This window comes from Mirounga leonina, unplaced genomic scaffold (genome assembly GCF_011800145.1).
Source record: "Mirounga leonina isolate KUSES-001 unplaced genomic scaffold, KU_Mleo_1.0 Mir_168, whole genome shotgun sequence".
In the NCBI taxonomy this organism is placed as follows: domain Eukaryota; kingdom Metazoa; phylum Chordata; class Mammalia; order Carnivora; family Phocidae; genus Mirounga; species Mirounga leonina.
This window is the reverse complement of record NW_023270426.1, coordinates 13,481,816-13,503,033: the sequence shown is the minus strand read 5'-3', so window position 1 is coordinate 13,503,033 and position 21,218 is coordinate 13,481,816. Positions and strand designations below refer to the sequence as shown.

General features: G+C 40.3%; 2 protein-coding genes across 3 annotated transcripts in view; one reads left to right on the top strand and one right to left on the bottom strand.

Annotated features, from left to right (window-relative positions):
- Positions 1-7,839: 7,839 nt before the first annotated feature.
- On the top strand, positions 7,840-8,508 carry LOC118016596 (calmodulin-1-like). The gene has a single exon (XM_035014041.1). It carries the CDS (start codon positions 8,176-8,178, stop codon positions 8,506-8,508), a length of 333 nt encoding a protein of 110 aa, XP_034869932.1. The 5' UTR covers positions 7,840-8,175.
- A 2,675-nt stretch (positions 8,509-11,183) lies between these two features.
- The window catches only part of SLC12A2 (solute carrier family 12 member 2), a 109,472-nt gene continuing 99,437 nt past the window's right edge, over positions 11,184-21,218 (bottom strand). For both annotated transcript variants that reach the window (XM_035014039.1, XM_035014040.1), the window contains 6 exons: positions 21,079-21,201; positions 19,490-19,601; positions 17,377-17,463; positions 15,960-16,095; positions 15,587-15,654; positions 11,184-14,108 (listed from right to left, as the gene is read on the bottom strand). In XM_035014039.1, the coding sequence (XP_034869930.1) occupies positions 13,973-14,108; positions 15,587-15,654; positions 15,960-16,095; positions 17,377-17,463; positions 19,490-19,601; positions 21,079-21,201 (662 nt within the window). In that variant the 3' untranslated portion in view covers positions 11,184-13,972. The remainder of the gene's footprint in view (positions 14,109-15,586; positions 15,655-15,959; positions 16,096-17,376; positions 17,464-19,489; positions 19,602-21,078; positions 21,202-21,218) is intronic.

The following is a 21,218-nucleotide window of genomic DNA, read 5'->3' as shown; positions in this document are numbered from 1 at the left end:
CAATCAAGCTGAAATTCACAAAATAATCTCATAGAATTGTTCTCAAGATTAAATATGAAAACGCAGCATCCTTGACCAATGCAGAGATCAGAAGTGACATCCTCACATAACAGATGAGTCATACAGATGTGAGGTTACTGGACTTGACACATGAGGAAATTTCTCTCGAGTGTGACATCTCTAGGGAGAGGGAATTAAGTAGCAAACTCTCCCCTCTTGTAGGAGAGCTCATTAGTGCAAAGTTCTGGAGTCGGTCAGGTTACAGTTTGAACCCTGGCTACGTCATTTTTAGACCCTGGGCTTCCGAGAACCTCAATTTCCTCTTCCGTAAAATGGAACAATGCCTACTCAAGCTGGGATATTCTAAGATTAAATAATCATGTAAAATGCCTGGCACGTAGAATATTCAATTCACCTAGGTCTTACCCCTTTCCTTTCCCCCATTTGCATGGCAAGAGTAGCCCATTCTGCCCCAAATTATTTCCCAGGCCCGAGTTTGGTTACTCGAAACTGGACGTCCCTAAATTTCTCTGCTGGGGTCCATGTCAGCCTGAGAAAAGCTGGAAACTTTTTCTAATCTTAGGGAGAGAAAAATGTGCTAAAAAGAGAACAAGAGCTTCTCTCCTGCCAGCTCACGAGGGCCAGTCTTCCAACCTGAAAAGAGGACGAAGTAAATACTCAAGTCACAGAACTTGCTCGCCCCTGGAGCCACACGGGGGAGCCCCTGTCGGGGTAAAGGCGGCTGGCGGGGCGACATCGGCGGAGCGCGCAGCCCCCGCCCGCGGGATCTCCCCAGCACCCCGCCCGCCCCGCCCCCCGCCCCCCGCCGCACCCATCCCCCACCCTGTCAGTCCTCCCTCCGCGGGTTGCTTTTAACAAAACTCCAGTCAGAACAAGGAAGGCAGTCTGGTTTTTAAAAGTAGAAAATGGGGGCGCCTGGGTGGCTCAAGTCATTAAGCGTCTGCCTTTGGTTCAGGTCATGATCGCAGGGTCCTGGGATCGAGCCCCGCATCGGGCTCCCTGCTCAGCTTCTCCCTCTGCCTGCCGCTCCCCCTGCTTGTGCGCTCTCTCTCAGACAAATAAAATAAAATCTTAAAAATAAAAAAAGTAGAAAATGGGGGCGCCTGGGTGGCTCAGTCGTTAAGCGTCTGCCTTCGGCTCAGGTCATGATCCCAGGGTCCTGGGATCGAGCCCCGCATCGGGCTCCCTGCTCAGCGGGAAGCCTGCTTCTCCCTCTTCCACTCCCCCTGCTTGTGTTCCCTCTCTCACTGTCTCTCTGTCAAATAAATAAATAAAATCTTTAAAAAAAAAAAAAGTAGAAAATATTTTCAAGTCACGTTCTTTTCTTCAAAACACTCCCCCCCCCCCCAATAAATAAAGGGTGAAACCTGAGAAATGTCAGACGACAGAAGGGAATGAATGAAGTCCGGGCTAGTTAGAGTAGCTAGAAGAGAGGGCACAAGAAAGAAAGGGAAGGAGAGAGAGAGGAAATCAATCATCAAGATTCCTCCTGTGGGTCTACACCTGAGTGGGGAGTGACCCGGTTAAGCAGGACTCCCCGCTCCTTTGAGGACCCCGAGATTATGTCAAACCTCAGAGTCACCTGTTTTGGAAAAGGACCTCTCAAAAGACTGGAGGTTTAAATAATAAACAGAGATTTGCCTCCATTCGTGGACTTCCGGGCGCAAAGTTTTCTCAAAAGAGCAGACACCTGTGAGACCGCAATGGGACTGTGCAATCATCCTCAAATAACAAAAACCACCGAGGAGGAGCGTTTAAAGGGCATTTACGGGAACAGCCGGGCCGGGATTGGCCGAGCAGGTGACTAATCCCTTATGCAAACACCTAGACACTTAGCTAAACGCGGGCTCGCTCTCCTCCCGGACTTGGCCTCCGCACACCAGCGCCCCCGCCCCTTCTTCTTCGCTCCGGCTTCCTGGCTCACGTGGAGTGGGAGGGGCCTTTGAAAGATGACGTCAGGGAGGGCGCCCCCTGCCCAGCTCCCGAGCCCCAGCTCCCCTCCCCCGTTCTCCCCCCGGGATTCTTCCTCTGCCCCCCCCCCCCCCCCCCCCCCCCCCCCCGCTGATCCCTCCCCCAGTTCTTCTCCCCAGTGCTCCGGTTGATCCCGCCCCTCCTCCTCCCCATCCCTTACCCCCCAACCCCACTGCTCTCTCCTCAGATCCTCTTCTCCACCCCACTCCTCCTCCGGGTCCCCTCCTCCACTTTCCACCTCCTTGCTGCCTTCCGCTCAGCACCCTTGCCGGTTCTCCTTCTCTTTGCCCCTACTGCCTCCTTCACCTGCTCTAGACCAACTCTCCCCCAAGGCTGCGCAGCAAGGGTCTCAAGGTTATGCTCCCCTCCCCGAGGCTCAGCCTCTCGGAACTACTTGACCTGGCCCATTTGGGCTTCAGTGTTGGGAACGTGAAGGCCCCTCTTGAAGGCTGGGTTCTTGGGCTTGGGCGTGTGCCTTCTTCAGGTGATGTCTTCTGGCTTCCTCGTCTTATGTCACCTGCAGCATACCGCACCTGATTTTTCTCTAAGGTCGAAATAAGGGTCCTTAGCAAGGACATGGCCTAAGATCTGGAAGCCTGTTTGTCTTATGTCAAACGGGGATAATAATAGAAACTAGCTTATTGGAGATTTGGGGATTAAATGAGATGACACATGGAAAAGCTGTTACTGTGAAGTCCTTCATGAGAGGGATCCATACCCCTGTGTTTCTTTGCAGTCAGCTAGATGGAAAAGGTATCGATGTGTAACTTTTAAGTCCCATAATAGCCAATAGTTGTGGCCTTTTTCTCCAGCAAGTGTCTTTCTAGAGCATTTTTAGAAAAATGTGCTTCGCTCTTCTTGGATTTTGGCATTTTTTGCAATGACTTATTTACAACAGGCATCTGAATTCCTCTAAGACAGGGACAGGGTCCTATTCCCTTTTATGTCCCTGGAACGTTACTTGGGATGGAGTAATTCAATAAATATTTGTATAATTAATTATTTGTCTTTAGAGGTCACTTATAATTGGAAATGGCCCAATAGTTTAGGAGCAGAATGGGGAGATGCAAAGGGAGTAGGAGAGGACCCCATTATACCGCCGTGACCAGGCATTGCTCCAACAGTCTGTGTGCATCTTACCCCGTCCGGTGAGGGGGCTGATCCATTATTACATTTTATACAAGTGATGGGCATACCTGGTGAAAATCAGGCCCTATTTTTAAACAGGCTGATTCCATTCGTTTGCTCCATAAATATTTACTGACAACCTACTACGTGCCAGGCACTTGCTAAGTATTAGGGAGAAAACCACCAGTAAGTATTCACTGAGTCAATAACCACTTATTAAATGATGCTTTCTTCAAATAATGATATCCTAATGATTAGCATGAAGGAAACTAAATTAACAAACGGAAATAGTTATTTTAAGTTGGGCCTCAAGAATTCAAGCACACATGGAACATTTTCCAGCAGGCAAATCATATTAGTGTGTGGTTGTTAGGACTGGAGAGCCCTGATCCAAGTCACCAATTCAGAAAGCTCCGTTCCTAATAAGGCTCCATGCCTTAATTCCACGTATCCACTTCCCTGTCATCATCAGCCTTCTCCTTCAAATAATTGATTTTTTCATTTCTTCATTCATTTAAAAATCCTGTATTGAGGGGAGTGGGAGGATGGGTTTAGCCTGGTGGTGGGTATTGAGGAGGGCACATTCTGCATGGAGCACTGGGTGTTGTGCACAAACAATGAATCATGGAACACTTCATCTAAAACTAATGATGTAATGTATGGGGATTAACATAAGAATAAAAAAAAAGAAAAAATAAATAAATAAAAATAATTAAAAAAAAAAATCCTGTATTGAAACCTACTGCCCCCAACTAAGATAAGCCACTGGAGATGCCAAAGTATTAAGGAAGTTACTCAATCTAATTGGGAAATCAAATAACAATGGGATAGCCTCAGAGAACAAGTAGGAGGGCGGCAGAAGGAATTTGGCAATGAATAAAGCAGGAAGCCAAGCAGGTTTGAGAAAAGGTGTGCATGTAGGATGAGGTGTTTAAATACGAATTAAACGTAAGATACTGGGGTCTGGAAGTTGTGACAATTAGCTGTTGAACCAATAAAATAATTTACCAGTAAAATCATTGGGACCAGAACCTTCTGTGGAGACAGTACTTAAATTATGTTCAGTTCATTCCATGGTTACTGTTTACTTAAGTTTTCTACTTCTTGCTGTGTCGATTTTAATAATCCTTCATTAAATGTCAATCCCTATGCATTGACATTTTTTTTAGCAATTAAGTAGAGCATGCTTGTATAATTTCAAAATTTATATACTTCATATATTTTTTCCTTTTTTACATGTTTTCTCATTTCTTGATGGATTTGTTTCTGTTTCCTAGAAGAGACACATTTTTTAAATGTATTTATCACTTCCATTAACTTCCTCAGGTGTCATGGCTGAAGAAACAAATCCAGAGAAGCAATGCTCTTTGTTTTAATTCTCCCCCTCATTAGAAATGACCTAAATCACATGGAATTTTTTTCTCATAATCCTATAACAGTACACTATAAGGTATCGACCTCTAGAGATATTCATGAATATCCAAAAGATACCACTATCTTGCAAATAGCAGTCTATAAAAGGAAAGTCATGTTCATACCTCTAACAGACCTAAGTAATTCAAAATGTCAAAGTAACTCTTCTATTTGTAAAACCATGGCACAAAATTAGCTTCTTGGCAGAAATGCACATCGAGCTCAGGTTGCACAGAGAGCTGACATGTTCTGTTGGATGAACTTGTACTAGAATAACTGATAAACAAGAGCAATCTCTTGAACTTTGAGGCTCAAACTCAACGACCCCAAGATCAAGAGTTGAATGCTCTACCAACTGAGCCAGCCAGGTGCCCCAATCTCTTAAACTTTTAAAAAAGTGACCTGGAAGAAAGTCATCAGTATAGTTCAGTGAAAGGAATATGATTTTCTGTTTACTACAGGAGACCATGTTTTTTCAGAGAAGTTAAGGAGGATAAAAGTACTGGAAGGCCCCTCTGTGAGAGGAAATGGAAGGGTGGAGGAGACTTTCTAGAAGCTAACCCAGGTTCCTGCCCTGATGCAGCTGCTGACTGTGATCACAGTTCCTCTAAGTCTTGCTCCTCAACTCTACCATGAGGAGAATACTCCCCACTCCAGAGGGGTCTGGTGAGAGTTAAATAAGTTAAAATAAGTAAACAGGTAGCATATGGGGAGTGTTCAGATGATGGGAATCCTCTTTTCTCTCCCATCTTTCCTGAATTAGAAGGAAGAAGACAATACTCATCAAGGCACCGTGACTCCATCCTCGTGCTCAACACAGGACAACCCATCACTCAATCCTATTGATTCTTTTCTCCGAAGCATCTCACACCTCTCACATCTCAGATTTCTGCCTCTCTCACACCTCAGTCTGGGGAATAATGAGTATCTTCTCACAAAGAAGTTAATCCTGCACCATGCTTCTTAGATTTGTTGGACTTGGTATTCAAGGGTAATAAGGTGAGCTGCTGAGATTTAATGCAACATAATAGAGAAAATTAACCAGATTGTTCTCAGTTGTTTTAGAAAAAGTATGCTCTGTTTTAGTGAGGGAAGACTCTGCTATTACATTTCTGAATGGTGACTGCATTTCTAGATGCTGTGGGAAAAGCAAACATTTCTGTGATCGAGAGCCTACTAGCTGAGCTTTTCTGCATTTTCCTGTCCATGAAGACTCATCAAGGAAGAGCTGGTTCTTATTCTAGGGCTGGGGAGATCCTGCCCCGTGGTGTGGGTAGGAGTTCCAGAGAGATACCACCCTAAGGAGAAAAGACGAAACAGGTGCCACGGATGGAGTTGCCACGGACGAGGGGGCCAGGAATGCTCTGCCGAGTGCCTTCTGAGCGCACACTTTGAGTTGGGCACGGCTGTGCGACTGCTGACCTGGGCTGGAGACTGGGGAAGGAACGGATAATAAGTGTTGAGCTGCAGAGCTTTGGGAACCTAGTAAAGGTGGTGGCGGCTTAGGTTTGGCCTGTAGAGCTGTCCACCTCGGAATCAACTGCTGGAGCCTGGGCAGCCAAGGGCCTGGAGCATCAGCCAGAAGGGGCAGAGCGAACGTCCGAGGCCCTTCCCTCAGGTCCCGGGCCACATAAACCCCAGACTCTAAGGGCAAACCCAAGGCAGAAGGGATGGCCCCTGACGTACACGGGGTTACTCCTGCTGCCAACATACCATCTTTCCACTACAGTTGCGGCCGAACTACTTGAGTGGTTCACCACTGAGCACTCTCCGTGGTGACAGTCCACCTGAAGAGTCAAGTCAAGCCTAGAGAGGCAAACCGCAGAGGAGGAAAGGTCGAGAGACGGAGCCCTGAGGACGCTGCCCTGAGTCTCTGCTTTCAGAGTCCCTGCCCTCAGCTGTCTCCCTGGCCTTCCATTTTCTGTTGGCCGGCTCTGGGTTCTGTTCCTGCCACTGACAACCATCCGATTAATGTACAAGGAAAAACATGAGGAATTTGGAGGGGAGCTCATTATTTGAGCTCACAGCCGGCCTGAGGGGAGATGGAAGAAAGGCGGTGGGTCGTGCGCGAAGGACCCAGCCAGCCGCAGAGAAGGGAAGGTTATCCTGAGAAGCAGCGGATGTGAAGGGGACGAATTTCACTCAGAACAGAGATTCAGCAGGAGGGCGGTAGGGTTTAACAAGCTCTCCAGGCGATTCTGAAGCACGCCACTGTTCTAGTTAGTGTTTCAGTTCATAATACACCTGTGCTTCGTTCTATCAACTTTCTGAAAAAAGCCCGTGTGAAATTTATGACAAGAACACTGAACTCACAGGTGCATAGACAGTAAACAAAGGATTATCTTCACTGATGGGAAAGTCACCAAAGTCTGCCTCAAGGATGTAGGGTATACCTTTGAGATTGGTACCAAGTAGCTCATAGATGCGGATTATGATCAAAGGATTTTAAAATTCGGGGAAAAAAATTAATTCCATTCTTCACCATCCACTGGTTCCCAGAAGGAAGCACGAGTGCAAGACTTTTAGCCATGAAGAGGCCAATCTTTTTTTTTTTTTTAAGATTTTATTTATTTAGGGGCGCCTGGGTGGCTCAGTCAGTTAAGCGACTGCCTTCGGCTCAGGTCATGATCCTGGAGTCCCGGGATCAAGCCCCACATCGGGCTCCTGTCTCAGCGAAGAGCCTGCTTCTCCCTCTGCCTCTGCCTCTCTCCCTGCTCATGCTTTCTCTCTCGCTCTCTGTATCTCTGTGTCTCAAATGAATAAATAAAATCTTTAAAAAAAAAATTAAAAAAAAAATTTTATTTATTTATTTGACAGAGAGAGACATAGTGAGAGCAGGAACACAAGCAGGGGGAGTGGGAGAGGGAGAAGCAGGCTTCCCGCTGAGCAGGGAGCCCGACGTGGGGCTCGATCCCAGGACCCTGGGGTCATGACCTGAGCCGAAGGCAGATGCTTAACGACTGAGCCACCCAGGCGCCCCAAGAGGCCAATCTTTCACAATCCTTGAATCTTTCTTGGAGCCTAACTTTCCACCCATCCCCCCCCTTTCCCAAATTATCCCTGTCATCTTTTAAATTTAGTGAAGTTTCTTAGGAACCCGAAGGAGAGCTGTCTAGACTTAAGCAAAAATGCTGAGGGCTTAAAATAAAAATAACCTGTGGCTTATTGGTCATTCAGATAAACTCCTATAGCTTCTTTTTCAAACTCGGACCACCTCCTACAAAAATGGCTTAATTGGGGGCTAAATGTATGTATAAAAGAGCAAGTAAAATCGTCTTTCACGGAAGTAGTTAATATGCCTTGATGTGTAACCGTACGTAAATCAAAAACACTGTCGGCTTAATTTTAAAACTTTTCTGGTTTATCTGTTATTAGAGATATAAGACATAAAATGGGGCAGTGGTGCTGGGAGCCCCGCGGGCGCGGCGCCCTTACTCGCGGGCACGGGGGGCAGCGGAGGTGCCCTGCCCACACAGCCCCTGCGCTGGTGCAGCCGCCCTCGCTGCCTCTGCTCCTCTTCCCTTCGCTCGCACCCGGGCTGATCAGCTGACCTAAGAACAGATTGCAGAGTTCAAGGAGGCTTTCTCCCCATTTGACAAAGATGGCGATGGCACCATCACAACAAAGGAACTTGGAACAGTCATGAGGTCACTGAGTCAGAACCCAACAGAACCTGAATTGCAGGATCTGATCAACGAGGTGGATGCCGACGGTAATGGCACCATTGACTTCCCAGAATTTTTGACTATGATGGCTAGAAAAATGAAAGATATAGACAGTGAAGAAGAAATTCGCAAGGCATCCAGAGTCTTCGACAAGGATGGCAACAGTCACATCAGCGCGGCGGAGCTACGTCATGTCACGGGAGAAAAACTAACAGATAAAGAAGTAGATGAAATGATCAGAGAAGCAGATATTGATGGAGATGGGCAAGTCAACTATGAAGAATTTGTACAGATGATGACTGCCAAATGAAGGCCCACTTTCAACTCCTCTCCCCCCTTCTAGAAGAATCAGATTGAATCTTTTACTTAGCCTCTTGCAAAAAAAAAAAAAAAAGTTCATTTATTCATTCTGTTTCTATATAGCAAAACTGAATGTCAAAAGTACCTTCTGTCCACACAAAATCTGCAAGTATTGGTTGGTGTTCCTGTCCCCTAGAGATCAAGCTACACATCAGTTCTACGATATAAATACTTGTACTACCTTAATGATAAGGAAGCACCTAGTGGACTCCTTGCAGTTCCATTTGCTCATGATTAATACACTGTTTGGGCTGGCCAGTTTTTCATGCAAGCAGCTTGACAACTGAGCACAGTCAGGCATTTGTATTAAAAGCGAAAAATGTAAAAAGCAAATTTAAAACTTCTTCAAAGGTGTTCTAATTCAACTTGTTAGTATAAATTGTCATAGCTGGTTTACTGAAAACAAAACATTTAAAATTGGTTTACCTCAGGATGCTGTGCAGAAAATGGGTGAAGGATAAACTGTCTAGACGTAGCCCCACTTAGCAGGACGGCCCTCTCGTATTTCCGGGTGCCCCCACCCATGGTGACCATGACACGCATCCCGGTGGCATGCCATGTGTGTTGGTTTAGCGTTGTCCATGTTGTCCTAAAGTGAAATGGGTGTCAGGCTGTCACCATTCACACAATTTTTTTTTTTTTTTAAAGAAACCTTTACCAAGGGAGCATCTTGGGACTCTCGTTTTTAAAACCTCCTGAACCATGACTTGGAGCAAGAAGAGTAGGCTGTGGATGTGGACTTCAGCACACCCATCAACACTGCTGATCAAGAAATTACAATTTACGTCCATTCCAAGTTGTCAATGCTAGTCTTTTTTTTTTTTATTCCAATAAAAAAAGACCATTAACGTAAAAAAACAAGACATAAAATGGCCCTGTAAACTGCTTCCCATCAGACTGGCTAAGCGAACGCTTCCAGGACAGAATCTCCATGTTTCCCCCCCCAGCCCCAAAGCTTCAGCAGTCATCTAGTGAGATTCTGACCAGTACTGAGTCACGGGCCTCTATGTTTGCGTTCAGTGTCCACGGATCACTGATCCTATGCTGTGGATAAAAAAAGTACAGTTTATTTTCCTTTGCAGCTATGGTCGGAACATCTTGGTAATTTGCATTCGTATCTGAGAAGAGTGGAACAAAGGATATGTGTGGACATGACGCTAGTTTTGGGGGATGAGTTCCTGTTCTAGGCTTAGAGCCTGCCTGAGTAAGGCTGCACAGCAGGGCGGGACCGATTCAGAGGCCTTCACATTTTCCCTAAAACAGTACTTGCTCACTCTTGTCTAACACAAAATTCAAAGCTAGAGTCAAGAGGAGAAAATGGGCTTAAGTTCTTAATGCTCCCATTCAATAGCCTACCTGAAATGCCTATCACGTGTGAAAGAGGTCTCTGAGCACTGCCTCCAGATTCCATAAAGAGCAACAGGACTTAGATCTTTAGGTATTTTAGTCGTCTACAAAAACAAGTATGTCAAGTTGGTTAACAATGGATAACAGCTGGATAACATTCTGTGTATCTACTACCTAAACTAGCTAAACTAAACAGTACTTTCTGATGAGTGTTTCCCAGGATTTGTGCCATCTTAAACAGTCAAGCATTAAATTACTACCTATTTGCTCTGAACCTACAAACATCCTGTTGATACGTAAAGACAGAATTGTATCAGAGGCATTTATCTGTTCTTCCTGGTGAAGGAACCAAAAATACCTGCTGGCTGGAAGGTGAACTCCATCCCTGTTTTGAAAACCACTGGATGCTCTGATATTAGGAAATGCCACATTCATAGCTGCCTTTGAATTCTCTTTTAACTCCCCAAAGAAGTCACTAGCCTGAAGAGTAGGATTATTGGAAAAGAAGCAAGAAGCAAAAAGCATGCAATGGACACTTACATTTCGTTTCAGATCTATTAAGCCAGCCTGTAGCCAATCTGTTTCTAATTGGAATTCGCCTTACCTGAACACACACTCACTAGCAATATTGGATGACTAGTTTGGAAATGGCCAGTCTATCCCAGCCCTCTCAGTTATGGATCAGGCAGCAGTGAGTGCGTAATAGAGATATCCCTGGAGATGAAAGATCTGGGCTCTGGGCCAACATTCTTCACTGATTTACCACATGACCTCAGAAAATTCCCTACATTGCTCCAAGTTGCTTTCCCAAGAGTAAGAGAGAGAAAAGTAACTGTCCTGGATATATAACTGTCCTCACTTACTATAATGTTCAAATGAGAAAGTGAAAATGTTTTATAAAACTGTAAGTCAGCTTAGCCAAAAATCTTCTGAAGAAAAGACAGGGACTATGGATCCATTTTAGTCTAGTATCCTCATTCCTAAATGCATGATTTGGCCCAAAAATAATGTAAAAAGAATTAGAAAAGTAAAATCACTTTTTTAAAAAAAATCAAAATGAGCTGTATCTTCTATGGTTCAATCCACTGTCAAATATCAATAGTGACTATTTCAAAGGTTTAGGGATAGTGCACAATTTCGAACAACTTTCTAAGGTAGGAATATTAAAGGTAAAAGCCACTAAAAAACTCAGACATTGTGAAATAACAGTTATATAACCGAGGGTACATCACAAAGTTGCCATAGATTTATAAAACAGATAAAATAGTAGACATTAAATAGTTTTAATGAATCCACTTCCTTTATTGCAGTAACCTCTGTACAAAGCAGCAACTGCAATACTCAACGTTAAAACATTAGAAAAGCATTTGTGTGACAGTTATAGTACAGTATTATCAAAATATTACATTTTCAAACTTAGTAGATAAACATCCACCAGAGCTCAAATCTTTAAATTATTTCCATAGTCTTTAAAAATATGTAATGTCAGAAAGCATATAAAAAGAATGTAAAAGGAAACCTAAAATACAAACGAAATAATGTAACAAATAAATATCTGATTTAATTAACCAATAATCATCAGCTTAACACCACCATTCTCTCTAAACCCAATGAGTATTTACCTATAGGAATAATGAACTGTCAAATGCCATTACATATTTATTTCCAAGTTATCACCAATGATTAGAACTCAAAAAAAGAAAAAAATTTGGCATTAAAATAATCAAATTCAGCATAAACAAAATAAACTAGAATAGCTTCAACACTAGCTAGCATCTCTAAGAATTGTTGAAATTTATTAGAGTACTACAACAACCTTGAAAATTTTGACCTGGTGTCTAGTGTTAAGTGAAAGTAATGCATTTTTTTTAAGTGAAAAGCTTCTTACATTATTTCACAGACAATATTACCCTCCCCCCATTATGCATATTTAGATATATTTTATGTACTTTATACACATATGTATGATGCATGACATTTGGTTCCTGCAGTACAGATCACAATGATGGTTTCCTGAATGGGAAAAATTAAAAAAAATAATAATAAGTGTACCTGTGCACATTTCAAGATAGCAGCACTCAGTTCATGCCCTATTATCCATTTAAAAAGTTCAAACACGGTCTTGTTTACTGAATAATATGACATTTCTACTCTTTCCCCCAAAACACTACAAAACCTGCAATAAATGGAACAATGCTGTGAGTTACACTGTAGGAAAAAAAAAAAACCTGGAAAAACAATTACTTCGTTTTAATGTTCTGAATTCAAAAATATCATCAGATCTCCACTTTTCTATTCATTTTGTTTATGCTCACACAGCAAAAATACTGCACTATTGGCAACATAGTGACGTTAATGATATCTATCAAGATTCATGAAATCTGCATATATTCTTCACCACCAAAATGTATACCAACGAACTCACTGAACAGTACTGCAGAGGATGCGTTCTCCATTTCTCAGAACAGTAACTGTGTGAAGTTACATGCCCTTCAGATGATCACCTTTGTTCTCCGTGAAACCTCTCTCAATCTAATTTTGAACTTATGTTTACTGAAATCAAAAAATGTTAATCGAATGAATCTTGATCACTTTCAAATGCAAAAACCCAGCAACATAAATGTCATTATATATACACATATGCATCTGTGTATGCATACACACATACATACACACATACAGATATGTAGACATATATCCCTTGAAATGTTTTTAGGAAATCCTTCCTTGAATAAAAAATGAAAAACTTCACATTAATAATTGTATATAAAGCTTTTAGTAACAGTACGTACGCACTGTCAAAATTTTACTAGTAGACTATGATGTCAAAACAGACATTCCAAAAGCACAAACTGGCAGTTTTTCTTAACAAAAAAGTTTTAAAGTATTAAGAATGGATTAAATTTAAATGTTCAGAATAATCTGTTCAAACCTGAGTATATTAATTAAGACTAAGTGTACTTGACAATTGAATGAATTAAGCCTAAAAACATTTCACTAAGAAACCAGTGGTCCATTTAACCATTTGATGAAACGCTAAATATTTTAATGATTTATAAAGGACGTGTACAGTGGAATTCCACATATTGTTTATTGAAATATTCCACTTAATGACATTGCTTTGTCTAATTTTCCTTGAGAAAAATCTTTTAGCATTTCTTAAAAGTCCCTCAAGATTTGAGGAAAACTATAAATTAGGACAAATCGCTCTTCTAATAGATACAAATGATTTTGAGGACTTAGGTCTAAAGAATGACAACAGGGGATTTTTCAGCCTGGTATACAGAAGTACTGAATAAGTCTTCAACCTTCCCTAAGATTTCAAATAAAAGTACAAATAACAGCCAATTAGAGATTTTAAAAAAAGAAAGGTTTATTGGGTCTTTTGTCCCTACATCTACATTTTATATGTACCCATACAAACCTAACCTTGGGGTCACTTTTTGGCTACCATTTTGTTTGTTTTGTTGGCTTTTTTTTTTTTTTTTTGCATTTTTCATTAACTTGCCCTAATTCTCACCTTTAGTATCTAACAGATACCTTTATAAAAGTAATAGAAAACATACAGTACTCAACACTAACTGGTCAATGGAAGAAGAAAAGCAGTGTCCGTTTCATTTTAAGGTGGGAGAGACCAGAAACGAAAATGACAGCTGAAGGCAAAATTTGACATTCTATAAATTTTATAAAAGAGGATATATGGATGAAATTTGGTTAATTTCAGAAGGCACCTCAAGGCTAAAGGCTTTTTGTACTCCTTTCATCAATCACAAAATAACACACTTTTATTGCTATTCAAGTAGCAAAGGAAAACTCTACTCTCGTGAGCTTCAGTCCAACAACAAGGAATCATCATCATTCATTAAGATTGAAATACAGAACTGACTAAAACTGAAGTCTCCATACACATATCAGTGGAGCAACTTCCCTGTGTGCTTTCAAGTTAATGAAAAGGTGAAAGAAAAGTCACAGTTCGCCATTGGGATGTTAATGTGTCTTTGAAGATTTCAGTGACTTCACTAGGCGCTCAAGTACCACCTGGAGGGCTGTCCACTGTACTGAGGCATTTAGGAATAGAAGGTAAGGACACTCTGATGATTTCCACGGACTAGGAGAACTGGTGGTAGGTCCTTCGAGAGAGCTTCTAACCAGGCCATATAGAGAGCACTAGACACAGCACCTTTCCGGGCAACTGGAAGGCTCCTGGATCAAAAAGAGAAAGGAAATTAGGCAATGCATTTAAGTTGAAAAAAATAAAACACAATAAAAATTATATATTGAGTCACTAATAATAGTAACTAAAAAGTACCGTGGTTATACATTATTTTGGAGTGCAGGCAAACTGTGAACATGGTGTAGCAATGACAATACTCATATCACTATTGCCCCTTCTTCATGTTTGAACAAAAGATTTTTAAAAGTTCATCTATTATTTAGATGAATTATTATTATTATTATATTATTATTATATATTATTATTATTATTAGAAATATCTAATATTTCTATTATCTGCAACACATTTGGTCTCTAACATTAAACCTCCCATCCCCCCTTCTTCAATAAGGACAGACTTCTTCTAGGAGAAAGGGATGTTTCTACCTAAATTAAGAAAGCAGAAACCACACATGGATAAATGAGATTCAAACATAATTAATTCTATGTATTAATTTTAAACTTCAATCTCCTATCTTCTCCTTTCATTTTTATCTGTACATAGTGGTAGTACAACCAGCTGCTCTACAGTGTTTCTCTCTAGATTTCTATGTTTTAACATCTTCCATTACAAATATCTGATCATCAGCAGCAAAACTTGAAATTTCCTGCTGTATTGTTTTTTGTTAATCAAAATAACAATCCTTTGGTATTGCTTTATTTCATCATTTGTCATATTTTTGGAGGCCTGAGCTTTTTTTTTTTTTTAAACCTATTTAAGGACTGTGGCTCCGTGACAGAGAAAATTTGGGCTCAAGTAATATGTAGCTAATCTGACTTTAGTGAAAGAAAAGCCAGATAGCGTCTATGTCCAGTGGAGGACAGAGTGTCTGTCTGTCAAGTTTGTGTGTGGAAACACGGGGGTGCAGATTCTGACGGGAACCATTTTTTAAATTTAATCCCCAAGTTAACTTGATGGTATCATTTCTATGAGGATGTTGCCCAGGGTCCAAATTTTCTTTTTTTAAGGTTTTATTTTTTATTATTTGAAGTACAATCTACCCCCCAATGTGGAGTTCGAACTCATGACCCCAACATCAAGAGTCAAACGCTTTGACTGACTGAGACAGCCAGGTGTCCCACACCTCACACCCCAGAGTCCAAATTTTAACTTGAGGCCCTCAGACCCCACATAGGCTTAAGAGCTATGCTGTCGTGTCCTTTAAGCCAAGGAATTTTTTAAAAGGTGGGAAAAAAGATAAAGGAAAAATTCCAAAATAAACTATTATGATAAAGAATTACTTAGATTCATACAAGCTTAAGATTTTTGTTTTTCTCTCCTCCTACCTTAAATGATTTCTCCATATGCTTAAAGCAAAGTGTATTAACAGAAGTTTGTTTTTTCTTCCTTATAACTGTTAAGTCATTACTGGGGTTTATATAGGTTTGTACTTGATATAGAAATCGATACTAATTGCATCATCATAAAATGAATGCTCAAGAAAATCTTAGTATAGACAGTACTTACATGACAATGATATTAGCTGTACTTGAATGTTCCTTTAATAATTCATTTAACCTGATCTGCCGGTAAGTCTGAAATAAAACAGGACAAAGTCATTCCTGGACCATTTGAAAAGCGGAATTTAGTGTAGTTCATAGAACTATAAGTAAGCAAAAAGAAACCAGAAGAATTTTGCTGTAATAAAAATATCTGTCCCCTAATTTAGAAAAGAATTAATGATTTATACACACTATTCACATACAGACCCAACTTAGAGGAGACTGAATTTACACAACTGGTTCCTCCCGTAACAAATGACAGTTCTTGATATTTATGTCTTCCTTATTTTTTTTTAAAAAATCAATGGAATATTAAGGAAAAGCAGAAGAGACAATACCTTGGTCTTATAGAGTTCAAGCTCATTGTCTGTTATTCGCCATGGTTCGTCTTCTTTCATTTTATCTGCAATATCTTGCTCTTTGTCATCTTCATGAAGTCTGTATGGCTCAATCATTTCATCAAAAGCTACAATACTTTAAGAAAACAAAAACGAAAACCCAGAAAGAATACTGACAGTTAACCTCAATTTCAATTCCTTAACATTAAGATCTCAAATGCTAAATTAGAACTTGAGAAGTTAAGTGTTTTCCATCTATTATGCTCATCTCCATACCCTAATTTATAACCATCACTCCGGCAACTTATCCAGAAAACAGCAATCGCTAGTTTCTCAAACTGATAAGAAATTTAGAACTGTATTCACAAAAATAAAATTGCAATTTCAAGTGCTCACACTCACCTCTCTGTATTTACCCCCTGCTCCTATGCTCACCCCCCTCAACCTACATAAATTTTCATCACAGTAGCTAACAGGATCCTTTTGAGCAATATGTCAAATTGTATTGCTCCTTTACTCAAAATACTCAAGAGTGTTCCTAGTTCAAGTACCCATGAAGAAAAAGAGGAGTAGTAGTAGAAAAGGTACTAGAATATTCTGAAGAGAGGAGTGGGCAGATATTGAACATTTAAGAAGATGCAGAATTAATCTCTAGATCCAAAGATACTTAATAAGATATAGGACAGTAAAAGAACATCAAAAACATTCTAATCCTCTATGAATGTGAAAAACATTTTTCAGTATCAAGTCTCATACAAAGTTCCTGGTATATATTATTTTATAAAAGGAAACAAATCCTTCCCTGGCCATAACCTTACAAAGCATACCTTATTATTTTCTATTTAAATCTTTATACCAGCTTCATCATTTATTCACCATTTATTTGAGAATAATTAAAATTATGCCTGGTAGTATAAATATGCACATAATTATAATATCCTCTATATACCATTTTCAGGTGGACTATTCCATGAGTATACTTTTCTTTGACTCTTGAGAATTCTGAACGCAACTATTATAGGCAAATTCTTAGATTCTCCTATTTTAGTAATAAAGCAAAATAGTAAGAAGTAATACATCAGATGGGGTAGGGATTGAGTAGTGGTAATGAAAATAGGCATGAAAAATCAAAATTTAAAGAACCATGTGGAATTTCTGTGTCATTAGGATTTTCAGAAATTACTTATACAACAGTAGTTGAATTCTCTGAAAACTTGAAAGCCCTTTAGACTTACTTTGGTATCTGCTGTAAGCATGCCAACCATCAGTGCCAGATTAAAAAGAGTTGACTTCACATATAACTGAGCAGGCAAAACCCCAGGTAATTAGTTTAGAATGATCTGTTACTAGAGTATCTGAGTAGGTCACCCATAAAAGGATCAGAAATCTGTGAAGAGTAATTTATCCAACAACTTACTTTTCTTTCTTTGGTTTAGTATTAATATCTCCTAAGACCATGATATCGGAGAAGTCTATCCGGAACTTGCTAAGCAAAGTAGCCATCCTAAAACAAAAGGAATAGCACTGAGATACACGAAAGCTGTATGTAAGTATTTTTATTCTGTTTCGGGCTGAATCAGTATATCTGAAAAAGCATGATTTATAGGAAAACTGTCTCAGGTGCTAAACAAAGTCCATCTGAATTACTTCACATTGTATGTTCAACTAAGTAGACATCTAAATTCCCTGAGTAGAGACTCCTGTTACATTCTTTTGCTTTCTCTGAATCTCATCTTAGTATCCAATAATGAACGGGTAGAGCAAGACATTAATAATGAAATCTGAATGGCAACTAGTTTTTAAATTTAATTTTTGTCACGGGGAGTGAGAGAAACAGACCTCCAGTTCCAGAACGAACAAGCCTCGAGGCTGGAAGGTACAGCAGGGACAGAGAGTCAGTGGCATTTACTCGTGCTGCATGGTGACAGATGGCAGCTCCATCTGCAGCGGGCAGCATGACACACGGAGACAGCGAATCTCCATGCTGTACGTCCGCAACTAACAGAACACTGTGTGTCAGCTCTACTTCAGTAAAGACTATTTTAGACCAATTATATTGGTAAGTATATGGACTTCAGCAAAAACTAGTAAACACTTGGAGGTTTAATTATTTCTGGATTATTCTTCCACCCATGAAGAATGCGTATCTCAAGGTCTAAATAGGACTTTTTGGGGCCAAACTAAAGCTATAACTGATGGCAAATGAAGTTCACAGAATTTTTGAGGTGGGGCGGTGCTGGGCTCCAGTAAGCCTCTGAGTTTTCAGGAAAGAAACACCTTTTTGGAGGCAGAGCTGGCTGTGAAGCCTTGGTGGCAACAACAGAAAAGTGGAAACATACATACAAGAAAAGAAGTTAGCAAAATAGGATTCTATCTTTAATAAAAAGAGTTTTCTAAATTAAGAAATTAGAAAACACACCGGCTACAGGTTTAACTTTTAAATTATTTCTAGTATTTCTTGCATACTTCTTGTTTGAGATGAATGGACACTCCGCTGAATTCCACTATAGATCTACTACGTGTCTATGTGTCAGGGCCCACAAAACTCAAATCTAAGAGATGAAAATAAATATAAAATGAGCTCCAGGATGCAATGAGTGGACCAAGTACTCTGTTATTCAGGAAGGACGGATAACAACTATGGGGAGACAAGGGTAAAAAAAAAAAAAAAGAGGGAAGGTGTTATGAAGAAAGTGATAGCAATGCCGGACGTGAAAGGATGCGGTACTGCCATAGAGAAGGGAGGCAAGCGAAGAGCTACCTCTAGTAGAGAAATATATCAAATATACACTGTACTATATCAAATATATACTGTACTATACTGTAAGTAGGAAGGAGTATGAGTCTGAAATCACATGCTTATTTGGGGCAGATGCAGAATTGTAAAATGAAGTATAAGGCAGAGTTGGGGAACACGACAGACTTTCTATGGTATGTAACAGAGAGGAAATTAAAAGTACTTTGGGCAGAGGAATCATATGATCAGAGCTTTGGTTTCCAAATGTGAACTCAGGAGCAGTGTGTACAATATATGCTGAAAAGGTCAGAGACAAGATACAGGGTACTTAGCAAAGCGCTGGAACCAGAACTAGAATGGTGACAGCACAGCGGAAATAAGACAGTGGGTGACAAATGGCATCCTGTGTTTCTGTTGTCTTCAAGTCTACAAAATGTATCTCACATATGAATGTGTAATTTGGGGGCACATCCCCTGATTTTGTTTTAAAAAGGCGCTTAACATTCCAATGCTCCAAGTTTTTAATACTTTCTAAAATGTCAACATAGGAAAAAATAATAGGTATCAGTAACACTAAGTACCCACAACTTAAACATGAAGACTAAATTAAAGAGAATGCGGTTTTATCCGTTTAACTAGAATTTTTAGCTTCAGTAGAGAACAGGGCAACATGACTGACATTTTCTGGATTGTCTGTTTTATCCTATCAAATATATACTGTACTATAGTGTAATAATGAAATAGAAATAGATACTGTAATAAGATAAATGCTCTTCAATTTAAATAGACTTACGCTCTCCGGTCATGGTCTATTCGATTTATTTTCCCACCAATGAATACTCTGATCTTACAGTCTTTCCACTTTTTCTTGGTAGTCAGAAGATAAGGTATCAATAAAGTCAAACCTAAATCATAAAAATATAAAAAATCATTTACTAGATGCTGATTTCTCAAGTAAGAACTTTTCATTCAGTTTAATCTCTAAAAACATGTTTACTACAACTCAGTGTCCAACACAATTTTTCTTTCTGTCCTTCCTTAATAATTCAGTCAAAAAGCCATGAGGTAGGCCTGAACAAAGAGGACAGCCCAACGGAGTCGGGCTATGTGAGGAAGGCGGTGAGGAGGGGAGAGTGGCCCGGCAGAGTTAGGAGAGCAGTCACATACAGGAGCAATGAGGAAATGAGAGAATTCATTGAACCAAATGGGGGCCAGGTTTCTCACTGAAATGAGAAATACAAGAAGGGAGAAGCTGGACTGAAGCCTGCAGTGTTGAACTGGAACTGGTTTTCAATTTATACCTACACGTACAAACACATACATGTATGTTTCTGAGACCCATCCACTGAGAGGACCTGGGGGCGCAGGGACACCCTAGCAGCAACAAGCCTATTTAATGCCATGATCATTGTTCCTAAATACTCTTCTCCACTAAAAGCAATCCGGGCTCCTTGGGTAGACGGTGATTCAATGGCTGGTGCAGGCAAAGCGCAAAAGTGAGCCTAGAACATCTCATTATATCAGAAAATAAAAAACGACTGGGAAATGACAAATGACATACAAGTTACCCTCCACAGGATCTCACTGGGCAAATATGGGAACAATGTGAACATCAAAACAAATCATGAGAATGACAAATCATCTCCTACTGAATATAATGGGAATCGATGAATCAGCAAGGATAAAAATAAGGAGAAGGCTCTTCCTTACAATAAAATGCCAACTAATAAATGAGGAAGAATTAACAGGATTGGAAAATCACCATTTGACAACCACAAACATACCACACCAACAGTAACAAGAGGCGAAACTATCAGCGGATGCTAAAGATGGTGGGTGGTAAAGGTTGCAGTAACAATGGTCTATTTAACATAACCCCAAAGTACCTCCCCATCCCCTAATATGTGTAACTACACAAGGGGAAACGGTCACTTTTCACTCTCAAGATCTAGTGAAAACCACCTTACTGAGTGGACAGTTAACTTCACCAGTGATGAGGCAAATCAACATCATGTGCCCCCTGATGAGATATAGACAGAAGAGCAAGGCATCACTTCTGTGAGATTTCTACCAAAATGACATAACTTGAACCAGTTATAATGAAAGATCAAATGGTACTTCAAATCTAGTGACATTCTAAAAATGGTCGGTCATATTAAAAAAAAAAAAAAAAAAGTTAAGGTCATGAGCACAAGGAATAACCAGTCAACTTCCAAAGTGAAGGACACTGAAGAGGTAACAAGCCTGACACCTGATTCTGAAATCAATCCTGTTGCTTTGGGGAATGTTGTCTAGGAGTGAAGCATACCTGCCATTTCTCAGTACTATTCCCACAACTTCACTATTATGTAAAATTGCTCAAAAGCATATTAACAACCTTACCTCCATCATCAAAAAGCCACCAGACATCAATAGTATTCTTTCCTTGTTTTTTCTGAAACTGTGTACTAGCTTCAAGAAGCTTTTGGTCAGCTACATTTAAGGGCACAGCAGGGCCTTTGCATTCTAAAGGATTAAGCAGA

Bases quoted from the DNA above. Each gene is read 5' to 3' on its own strand.
- LOC118016596 (XM_035014041.1), top strand. From the start codon at position 8,176: ATGAGGTCACTGAGTCAGAACCCAACAGAACCTGAATTGCAGGATCTG.